This window comes from Xiphophorus hellerii, chromosome 9 (genome assembly GCF_003331165.1).
Source record: "Xiphophorus hellerii strain 12219 chromosome 9, Xiphophorus_hellerii-4.1, whole genome shotgun sequence".
Lineage (NCBI taxonomy): Eukaryota > Metazoa > Chordata > Actinopteri > Cyprinodontiformes > Poeciliidae > Xiphophorus > Xiphophorus hellerii.
Window position 1 is genome coordinate 23,366,338 of NC_045680.1, and position 12,165 is coordinate 23,378,502.

Below are 12,165 nucleotides of genomic sequence, written 5' to 3' on the forward strand. Positions count from 1 at the left end.
TAAATCAATTTTTTTCCCCTTTACTTTGGGAACTTGCCAGTTTGTTTTAAAGTGCATACAAGTTAGGGGCCAGAGGAGCGGCGGAGCAGATCGCACACACAGTCAGGAGCTTCAGCAGACTCTCTGACACCAATTGAGACATGATATTTAAAAGTTAGTAGTCAAGAAAAAACGTTGCTAGGGGGAAAATCACATAACCACAGTAAGTGTTGGAAGCAGGCTTTTTTAATGCAGTCGTTAACCTGCTATTATTCAGGCACATTGCATATATTCAACCTTATGGGTTATATATGCAGGTTATATATCCTGTATATATATATATATATATATATATATATATATATATATATATATATATATATATATATATATATATATACATATATATATATAAAGTTTTTTGTATATAAAAAAATATCCTGGTGGGAGCCTTTTTTTCACTCATTTTGAATAAAAAAAACAGTTATTAAATTTTTCTTAAATGATTATCTTGCTGCAACCAAATGTGCAATTATTTGAAGCCAATTCATACATCTTCACCAGGAGGAGCTAAGGGTAGATGACAGAGGTGTAGCACAAGAAAACCTGGTTTCAGCCCCCAATTGTGTGTCTTGATTTAAAAGAGTCAATGGAAAGGGGAAGAAAAAAAAAACACGCATTGCATTTTCTTTCCTATTACTTTGTGAAAATGATAGCTTATGCTGACCTAAATGTGATGAATTTATTGGGCAAATATATCTTAACCTAATGGCTGTTGGTAACTGGAGACCAGGTTTTTGGTCACTGAATGTGACGTAGCTCTAAAATGTGATTTATGTCTCAAAGGTTTAATTGGCAGCATTTCCTGTGTCTGTGGCCCCTCAGCAGATTTCTGACATTTCTGAAAACCATGGGAGATGCGTACTCGGCTCTTGAACCGAGCTGCCTGGTCTCAGACCATTTATCTCTGTCTGGAGACGCCACCGAATGAAAGGCAGACCCGCTTCTGTGGGCAGCCATATTTCTCCCCTGGAAATATCAGTTTTCATACCTTGAGCAGAACAACGGACCGAACGAAACAAAGACATTCTGGAGGTTTAGAAATGGTTATAACTCAAGACAGTTTAAGAAAAACTCATAATTTGGAGCAAATTGTTGTTCTTTTTAATCAATGCTTGAATATATGCAATGTGCCTGTACGTAATAAGATACCTTAATGATTTTTGCTGGTAGTTAAAAACAGAGCCTCACTTATTTGACGTCAAGCTAGCAAAAGTAGTGCCTTAAGTCTCTAGTCTTTGGACGTGGCAGGTTTCACCAACATTATTCAGTGACAATAAATGCACCCAACCCTTTTGAAAATGTTAGATTTTGTTACATTTTGTGTTGATCTATCACTTAAAGGGGCAGTATTATGTAACATTGACTTTTTTTTCTTTTAGCTTTACATCATGTGATAATGTCATTCCCTCATCAAAATCAAACCTGGATTGTTGCTTTGATTCTTTTACGCATGTTTGAGAAATCCTTTAATCTCTCGCGGCAACCATTCAGCTGTGAAAAACGCCTGCGTGGATCGAGCAACGCCTTCCAGCTGCAGTTTCCAAGTTTCCCCTCACTCAGCTCCTTCAGACTAGCCAGCAGAAATTAGCAAACACCTGGTAGACCTACACATCTGCTGAGCTCACTATAGGAGCTACTGCTCAGCGAAACGCTGGTAGAAACGTTGTTAAAGGGTTAATAGAGGAGCCATGTTGTGATGACTTCATGGAGGCGGAGTTTCTTAAAGAGACAGAGGCCCAATTTCAAGATGTTAAATTCCAAAGTCAAATTTCTTTGAAGTCTTGGTTGATATATACAGCGTTTTTATATCAACTGATGGTAACATAATTACTCGATTGAGTTATAAAATGCTACCGCTTGCCTGGAATATACAAAGTTTAAAAGTCTTATGGAATCAATAGAAGTTTGTAAATGTAACATGACATGATCCGTAAGAGTTAAGGGGGTGTGAATACTTTTACTAGCCACCGTAAATTTTGTTTTCAATGCTTTACTATTCCTTCAGCATTGTGAACAAAGCAGGCGAGCACAAGCCCTTGCTTCAGCCTATTCCTTTTTTTGGTAAATTATGGGTTTGTAAGTCGTATTGTTTTTGTTTTCTGTGTTTGTAATTTACCAAAATGAAGTAAACCTGAACTGAATTGTGGTTCTTGTTCTCTCTCTGCGTGGCTTCCCGGCTTCTGAGCGCGGAAAGGTTGATGAACTTCACTGAATGAGAGTCCCGTTGTGAAACGCAATATTTGTATTGTAAGCAACGGTAAATCATCAACACGGATACGATTCAGAAAAGTGCCACTGGTTCTTTTCCACATTGTTTAGCCTTGTGGGATTGATTGCTCTTTAGAAACCCATCCATAATAAAAGAGTAACTTCCACTTGAGCGTGGCTCCTGTAAACGGCGTCGGTGACTAATTCATTGTCAGCCATCCGTTTTGCCGGCCCTAATCCGAATTATTCACAGCTCTGTCACTGCCGTGTTATGCAAACACGCAGCACATGTCTGCTCCATAAATCTTTGCGCCGTCTCTGGCGGAGGAGGGAATTATTTGGACATGGCAGGAAAAACAAGCGAAGCCTCTTAGCTGCCCAGGCGCTATTGATTTGATTTGCCCCCTAAAAGGGGGGGAATTTGTGGATGTGCCGCGTCCTCTCCAGAGAGCGACGTTGGTTTCCCTGAGGAGGAGAGGAAACTGTCTGAGTGGGGCGTGAAGAATCGGCCCCAGACTCAGCTGGAGCTCCGGCTCCCCTTTCTGTGAACGCATAGCCTGCTATTAGAGCAGAGACAGTTGTTACAGGACCGGTTCTCTCCAAGGTAACCCAGAAAGCTACCTGGTTCTGAGGAACAGGTTGTGTTTTGTTGCAGTTCAGACTAACAGTCTCAACTCTGTTAGTGAGAGCTCTTTTGTTTTTTTACCACTTGGCTTGCTTATAACGCTCTGCACACACAATTGATAGAAATGGGTGGACCATTGCTATTTTTAAAGTGACAGTATCATGAATTTTCCAGCCGTTTTACCTTCAGTTGTTATAAAAATGTTGGATATATTAAATATGACTTAAAAGAAGTTTGACTTCATAGGTTGATGCCTTGAAGTTGGGTCTCTGCCTCCTTAAGAAATCCCCTTTCTTTCCGAAACTCCGCCTTCAGGAAGTCCTCGCAACATCACTTCTCTATTAACCCTTTAACAACGATTTGACCAGCGTTTCACTGAGCAGTAGCTCCCATAATGAGCTCAGCAGGTGTGCAGTCCTACAAGGTGTTTGCTAATTGCTTCAGGCTAGTCTGAAGGAGCTGCGCAGAAAAGGCGATGCGTTTTGCACAGTTTGAATAGCTGCCACAGGAGATTAAAGAATTTCTCAAACATGCATGAAAGAATGAAAACAACCAGGCATGTTTTTGGTGAGGGAATAACATTATAACATGACGGAATGCTAAAAAAAAAAAAAAAGTTGGTTTTACATAATGCTGCCTGTTTATTGGTTTCTCCCAAAGCAAGTTAATTTTTTTCTTACATTTTGCTTCTAAATAACAAATAGTCATAACATCTTAGTTGTGCATACAAAGAACAATAAAGGTCTTTGACATTTGTATCTGAAAATGTTATATTTTATGAAAACACTGTTTTGTCTGCAAGAGCACACCGAGGTTGTACTTCACAACGTTTGAACAAATGTGAATTTTTCTTAGTACAGATGATCCTACTTTCTTGTGAATTTCAAAACTTGCATAAGGGATCAAATTGCTTGTTAGAAAAATGTAAATGTTCAAAAAAGTAGCATTTAAATGGCTCTTTAAAGTGAAGTTCCCTTCAAAGAGCTATAAGTCCCATCATCAAACAAGATACAAGATGGGTTCTTCACCTGTAAATGTTCTTCACCTGCATGTAAATGACCTGCACAATATATTTGCATCATTATTTAGTTCCATAGAAAGAAACTGCTTCAGTTTACAGAACTTCCTGTGCAATTTCAATGGTTTTAGTATCTTATTCCGTATGAGATTTCCCTGAAGTTGATCCAACTTACCCAGCAGCCTTGGGAAATGTCCCATGTGTCGAGTCACAAACTGATAACGGTTCTACTGAAGTGGATTAGATTTATTATTTACCCAGGAAAGCTGGCAAACACCAGCAACATTTTTGAGCATTTTTTTTCATTAGAAAGCAGGAGATACTTTTTGTTCTGCAACATTCATTCAGTTTTTCACTTTAATTAAGCATTGATTGTTAAATTAGCCACCAAATAACTCAATTCTGTTGACATTTTCTGTCTCCTGAGAGCTGACATTGAGTGGAATGGTGTAGTGCAGAAATGTCGCTCCTTTTTATAACCTGCACAGGAAACCAAACTGAAACAATAAACTCAATAGATGTCGGATGTTCAAAATACCAAAATTCTCTCTGCGCACTACCTGGCAGACAATGCGCTCACTGAAATGGCCTGGCTGAGTTATGAGTGCACGATGCTGTCGTAGGTTTTGGCTGGAAAGTCGACGCATCTGTGGAAGTGGGACTTTTTCTCAGCGGGTCGTGATAAGGCCGTTCCACGGGGACAGCCGCGTCTCAGTTTGGATTCTCAGGACAACAGCGATATAAAAGGAGCAGAGCAGGATTTTTATCCTCTGTTCCATTGAAAACATGCTGCGGACTCTAGTCGTCGTCCTGCTGCAGGTAGCGTTTGGTGAGGTTTTTTTAAAAAAATTCATTCTCTCATTTTAAAATACAGTTGTCACGTATTTACCTGATATTAGGCTTTATTTACAGAATGATTTGTTCTGATGTTTTCCATAGTTTTTGGGTGCGGTTCACCTGCAGTGAAGCCAGACACCAGCAGGGTCGTGAATGGAGTGGATGCTCGTCCCCATAGCTGGCCTTGGCAGGTAAATCATACGGCTCCTTGAGTATTCACACCCAGGGTCAATTTGCACACATTCAAAAAAGTAAAATAAAATTTATTTGTGATGGATCAAAGCAAAGTATGCTTATGGGTCTAAATCTCAACATGAAATTGAACAGTGTTGTATAAAGTACTGAAATCTCAGAGTCAAGTAAAAGTACAAGTACCTCTCCAAAATATCACTTTGGTAAAAGTCGAAGTCACTGACTGAAATGTTACTTGAGTAAAAGTCTTAAAGTATTTGAAACTTCTTGTACTTAAGTATGGAAATTACTGTAAAAATGGATGTACTCAAGTAATGTAATGAAAAGTACAAGTAAAAAGTAAAACAAAGCAAATGCAGTTTGAATGACATTTTTTATATTTTGGTAAACTTGTCAAATACACTTAAAATAATGTACACAACCAAGTGCAGGCAAAATTAAACCTGCTAATAGATATACCTGCAGGCATCATTTAGTTAAGAAAATTAGGTGCTTTACCTATAGCACAAGGTTAACTTAACCTGCTTTACAACTGAACCAGCTTCTTAGTATACCCTCCAGGACAGAAAATACAAAGTTTTTGTAAGCCTTAAGTTTTCCCTTCAAGTAAGGTCAGTGCTGAAAATGAGAAAAATAAATAGTACAGAAAATGCGGCCAACATGAAGAAAAAGAGCTGTTACGATTACTCTACTTCACAAATCAGTGAATCAGTCAATGCTACAGTCAGTAGGTGGTGCACACAACTGGTCATTATGCAAAAGAAAAAAAGAATTGGGAGGGAAATGCAGCTTATTGGCATCTGTAAACCTGGTTTTGAACTTGCATGCCTTTCCTATATTCGTTAAATTTAGTCTAAATTGCTATCGCTATGGCTTCTGTCCCCCTTGAACAGAGGAGTCTAGGTAGCCTGCTACAGTCACCATTAGGCCTAAGCTAAATACACCACGTGTGGAACTGAAACAATGCCAAACAAAGTTCATTTATGGTCAAGATTTCACAATACAGTAGTGCCTAGTGACCAAGCTATAGTTACTGAAACAGGAGGATTATAACCATTTCATAAGAAGTTACCTCGATGTGTTTCTTCAAGTTGGACGGGGAGTTTTTGTAAGATAGAATTTCCATGTGACTGCTACTGATTGCGAGACTTGCTTTGTGTTTAATGGGAGAAGCGAAACAGGTGTATCCTAATTAAAAGTAAAGAAATCAAGAAATGGCAAAAACTGTGGAATGAAGATAAGAAAGGAAGAAGATTATATGAAGTACAAAAGTCAGTTTGAATTCGAAGCATTAATGAACGAAACAGAAGAGAAGAAATAATAATTAGTAGATTAAGAGTAGGTCATACCTACTTAAATGACATGCTTTATACAATAGGGAGGAAAAATAATGATAAATGTGAGAGATGTGGAGAGAAAGAAAATGTAGAACACATATTGATGAACTGTAAGTCAAATGAACTCGAAAGGGAAGAATTAAAGAGAATAGTTAGAAATATGGGGCATGAATGGAATCTTAAAGGTATATTAGGAAATGAAGGAAACATAACAGATATTCACAAATTAAGGAAAGCATTGTTTATTTATCTTAAGAATACAAAATTAAAAAGTAGAATTTAATAGATATGAAGTAATGCTTCTACACACTCATGTACAGTAGGTGGCGGTATGCACCTTAAAGTTGCTTGTGATCCGCCATAATAGAAAAGAAGAAGAAGAAGAAGTATCCTATTGGTGGTGATGAACAAGCCCAGGCAAGCAGGCTACGGACTTTGTTCGGTAGCCTACTTGCTACTTGCTAATCAGTAGGTGGGGTCAAAACACTTGCGTTTCTCTCTCTCGCTTTTTTGTAACGAGTAACTAAACCACACATTGAAAATGTATCGGAGTAAAAGTACGCAATTAAGTTCGGAAATATAGTGAAGTAAAAGTGAAAGTCATCAAAAATTTTCATACTCCAGGAAAGTATGAAGTACTCCAAAATATACTTAAGTAAAGTAGTGAAGTATTTTTACTTCGTTACTATACAACACTGAAATTGAAGGATAATAATACATGGTTACCATATTAAGTAAAAAAAGTGTGGTGTATTTTTATGTGTACCAGTCTGGATTTGGCCGTTGCCAGGTGACCAGCGCTTGCCTAATGCATTATTTACAACGTAAAGTTTTATTTAGACGAGGTTATTGTATGGTACTTTTTTTCCATGAGTTTGACATCTCCCCTTAGTTTTAGTAAAATTAACTCTTCATGCTTCAGCATGTTGGACATTGTAATGCTCCTGACTTTGAGAGCAGTTCAAAAATGGTCACTTCCTGTTTCAATACGACGGTAGGCCAATGGGCCGAGCGAGACCCATAAACACGTGGATGAGTGAGTTGGTGCAGAAGAACTTCACTGGCCTGACCCCTACGCGATAGGACACCTTCAGAGTGAGTTAGAGCTGAGACTGGCCACGACCTCCTCATCCAACATCAGTGTCTGACCTCACAAATGTGAAAGAATGGCAAAATTGAGTTTTTACATACTATATTTGCCAATTTTTCATTGCAAAATAAGATGAGTTCAGTCAGACTCAAGTCTTTTGTAGACTGTAGCAGGTTTTCTTCCAGGATTGTCCTACATTTAGCTACATCCACCTGCCCATCAACTCCCAACAGCCAACTCTGTCCCTACTGAAGCAAAGCATCCACACAGCATGATGCAGCTGAGGCCATTTTTCATTGTGGGCATGGTGTATTTCTCACAAAAAGGCATCTTTTAATTCATGTTTGAGTGCCCCCTACAGAGACTTTGCCAAACTGCAAACAGGATTCTGTAGAGGCCAGATTTAGTTGTAAAGACTTTTATTTAGTAGTATCAGAATAAAGCGGTGAAATCCAAATATATTCCACACTTTTCTGAATTGAATTTGTAAAGCATTTTGAAAACTGTGTGTTCTTTTCTGAATGCTTCACTATTACGTGCTAAGTGATGATGGTCCGACATGCGACTTTAAAGTGACTACTTTGGCTAAAAGTAGTCACCCTAGTAGCCACTCTCTGCTAAACTTAAGTATTTTTGCCTCGCACTGTCTTATTCATGCACCATGAGCATTGCTTTATCTGGGCTTGTTGGAACATAAAATAAGGCGTAACGTTCACAGATCTCCCTGCAAGTGCAACATGGCTCCCGCTTCCATCACACATGTGGAGGAATGCTGGTCGCTCCTCGCTGGGTGCTGACTGCTGGACACTGCATCTGGTGATCTAACTACTCACAGCACCGTCAATACAATGTGACATCATAATGCCGGCTGCTTAAAGTGAAATGGTGCTGCCACATATTGGTGAGTAATGAGTGTGTTCTCTCTTACGAAGGTCCGGAGATGTGTACCGCGTGGTTCTGGGGGAGCATGACATGAGCCTGCAGGAGGGCACGGAGCAGATCAGAGACATCCTGCGCATCGTTGTCCACCCTGAGTGGGACATTGACCATGTGGCCAACGGGTGGGTGTGTTCGGTTTGTTTGGATGAAGCAAAGAGTTCGACCACCTAAAACAGATTAACGAATTCATCAACGAGACGAAGCAGCAAATGGCTACTTTGCCGCACAGCAGATATGATCAAATGAAAATAAAGAGATTAGGGCTGCATGCAATTGATCTAAAAAGCTCAACACGTTGATATCACATAATGCATATTAATTTTGACCTAGAAGCCTCTCTCAGGCAGAGGGTTACCTAACTCAAAAAAGCCCATTTAACGGTCTTGTGCTGTGGTCAACAATGCTGAGTCGCAAGCGAAAAGATGAGTAAGGGGAGTCAGACTGGTGCGCTAAGCAGCAACTTTCACTTTAACAAACACTGCGGTTAGAGCGAACACCCCATATACAAAGCGTATAGTCCTCAGTTCCTTTGCCACATGTCTTCTTGCTGCCCCTTTCCTGCCAGATTACTGTCAAATAAAGACCACTGGTGACAAAGCAATCCTTAAAAACAGGTGTAAAAAAATCAAAACAACCAAAACACAGTCAAGGACGTTTGGATAAAACCAGGGTAGCACCAACATAGTGCAACGTTGACATTTCTGAATTACGTTTGAAACAAAATTACTTCTGTTACACCCTCCTGGATATGAAAACCTGGAAAATTGGGAATCTCCATCCAATTCGGTTTGTGGCAATAAACATTTTCTTAAACATTTTTTTGAAATGTTTTGAATTTCAACACTTCAAGCTTACAGTTAAACATAACAACTAATCGCGACTGATCACAACGCTTGAGTGTGACGAATCCGATTACCTTTTCTAATCGATTGACGGCAATAAAATAAACGCACAGGATCAGAAAAACAGACGAAACGTCAGAGTGCTTACCTTCCTGTTTAGACAAACTCTTCATGTGACAATGCTTCTCTCTCAGCAACGACCTCGCCCTGCTGAAGCTGGACAAGAGCCCCATTATGAACGACAGCGTCGGCGTGGCTTGTCTTCCTCAGGCAGGAGAGATCCTGGCCCACGGGACCCATTGTTTCATCTCCGGCTGGGGCAACCTTTACAGTAAAGTCCCTGCTACTCCTCTCTCACACCGTTTGTCCGCTGGACTAGACTATTTTGAACATACTGTTCGATTTCTCAGAACTTTGACGTATGTGCTAGATAGTGTGCACCATGTAGCAGCAGGTCGTCACATGCAGGGCCAGACTGGGACTATAATCCAAGCCATGAATTTAATGCCATTAATAGAATTAACGCAAACCACCACAATTGAATTGAGTTTTAAATAAAATTGTGCGCTTTACCATCAGCAGCAGATGTAAGTTCTGCTCTCACTTAGACTCCACCTGCACCAGCGGTCACCGGGAAACGTCCCGATGACCAGTCCGCATCTGGTTGCATCAACTGGTATGACTCCAGTCAGCATGTCCCAATGATTAATCCCTCTGACGTTGAAGAGGAAGCAGTTCCAGTTATGGTCACCATTTTCAAACCAAAATTATTCATGTTTTGGAATTTGTGGGAGGAGCTAAAGATTTAAAGAGCTTTTTCTAACACTCAAACACTGGGAGCTCAGCAGCAAAGACAAATGTTCAAAGTGCCAATAGAAATATCCAAAAAGCTGCTGGGCAATTTAAAAAGGGGGTTGAGCTTCTGTCTCACAGAGCAACCATCAGCTGCGACTCCCCCACTCGGCTCCTTCAGACTAGCCAGCAGCAATTAGCAAACACCCAGAGGAACTGTTCGTCTGCTGAGCTCATTATACGAGCTACTTCTCAGTGAAACGCTCCTAAAAATGTTGTTAGAGGCTTAATGGAGAAACTTTGTTGCGATGCCTTAGTGTTGGAAGGAGCAGGAGCTTCTTAAAGAGACAGAGGCCCAATTTCAAGGTGTTAATTTACAAAGGTAAAATTTCTTTTAAGTCATTTTTGACATTTACAGCATTTTTGTAACAACTTAAGGTCACATAGTTAGTTGGTTGTGCTAAAAAATGGCACTATGTGACTGTAAAATACATATTACTGCCTCTTTACACATTGGATGTTTTCAAGCTTTTTGCACGAGTTGTTCCCAAATTAGTTTGATAGGTTTTTCCATAATAACGCCGCCTTTTTCAGCTGAATGCGTTTGCGTATTGACGTCGCTCCGTCTTCTCTGTGAATCATCAGCCCACGGCCCCATGCCTGACATACTGCAGCAGGCCTCGCTGCCCGTGGTGGAGCACGGCGTCTGCAGCCGCAGCGACTGGTGGGGCCACATAGTGAAGACCACCATGGTGTGCGCAGGAGGTGATGTCGTTTCTGCATGCAACGTGAGTAAACGCATCAACAGAATCCACCTGTTGGCGCGTCAGCAGCTACGTCCGGACTCGGTTTGAGGCTCCATGCTGTGTTTGTGTCACAGGGGGACTCCGGGGGCCCTCTGAACTGCCTGGGTCAGGACGGTAGGTGGTACATTCAGGGCGTGACCAGCTTCGTGTCTTCCGCCGTGTGCAACGAAGTGCAGAAACCCACCGTCTTCACGCGCACCTCTGCCTTCACCGAGTGGCTCAACGAGGTAAAAATCAGCGTGCGGCCGCACATCAGTCTGTCTGTAGAGATAAAAAAAATTTGAATTTTAAAGTACTGCAGCCAGTACCAACAATTAGCAAGACACGTGGAATGTCTGTTTGACCTGTTGTTTCTGCAGGTGATCCAGAATTACTGAGGGTCTTCAGGAGGCCAACCAAAACAAATACGTTCAAGGAATTTGTAGGCGAGCTCGAAAGACTTAACAAAAGTTTCTGAAATCCTCAATAAAAATAAAATAAAACTGATTCAATTCTACTGATGTTTTCAGTATGTTAACCGGTCAGCTGCCACATCCGTTTGCTGGCATCACAAAGTTTAATGCTGCAGTTTTCCATCAAACCCTCTCCTAAAAAATCCAGAGCTGGTGTATGCAGCTTCCCAGGCTGCTCTACCTCTCAACACTCCATGACTCCTTGCTGTGTGATAAAACAAGAGACGGATGACCGACCGACCGACCGCCGGCGCGGTGGGTGGAGGACTCATGAGTCAGGAGAGTCTATCAATCACCGCCAAGGTCAAGCAAATGTCTGTGCAGCTGAACGCACTGTCTGATGCCTTCAGGCAAAAAGAAAGAAAGAAAGAAAGCTGCAGGGCCTCTTCTCAGACCAGATAAATTGCAGCAAACGGGTTACCTTGACGGAGAGACAAGCTGATTTTCCCACACGACCTTGTAGCTTGAGACAAAAAAATTTAGATTTTAAGGTATTACGAATAACAAACTCACAGGCTTGGGAAGATTGAGGGGAATTTCAGCCCTCTTTTCTTTTCTAACAATAATCAGACACAAGTACGGAAGTACTTTGAGGTCAGTAAAGGCTGAAATAATGACGGTGTCTTTCTCGCACAGTGTTCAAATCTACAGAACTGGGTCACAGTTTGTCACGTTGCTGATGTATTTGATTCAGATTTCATTTGAGACAGCTGGGCACCAATGAACCCGGAAATAAAAGTAAAAACTTTTGTGGGGCCTCAATCCTTTTCCTGAGCTGTGGTCGGCTGTAATGCACAGCCGCAGATCCTCACTGAGCTCCCTTTGCTTCAGCCGTTACTCGTCACCACAAATTGACTGCGGGGCGCTTCCTGTTTATCACCTGCTATGTCGATGAAAACAGCTGCTCCCTGTTAATCGGGGTGGTGGTTAGGATACTTCAGGTCAGCAAGGACGATTTGGAAGGTTGTAGAACCTTGGATTCTCC

General features: G+C 41.0%; 1 protein-coding gene across 1 annotated transcript; it reads left to right on the forward strand.

Annotated features, from left to right (window-relative positions):
• Positions 1–4,601: 4,601 nt before the first annotated feature.
• LOC116726498 (chymotrypsin-like elastase family member 3B) lies at positions 4,602–11,214 on the forward strand. Its single transcript, XM_032573259.1, has 8 exons — positions 4,602–4,722; positions 4,833–4,921; positions 8,068–8,165; positions 8,282–8,410; positions 9,325–9,461; positions 10,568–10,710; positions 10,803–10,955; positions 11,088–11,214. Exons 1-8 carry the CDS (start codon positions 4,680–4,682, stop codon positions 11,103–11,105), a joined length of 810 nt encoding a protein of 269 aa, XP_032429150.1. The 5' UTR covers positions 4,602–4,679; the 3' UTR covers positions 11,106–11,214.
• Positions 11,215–12,165: the final 951 nt, after the last annotated feature.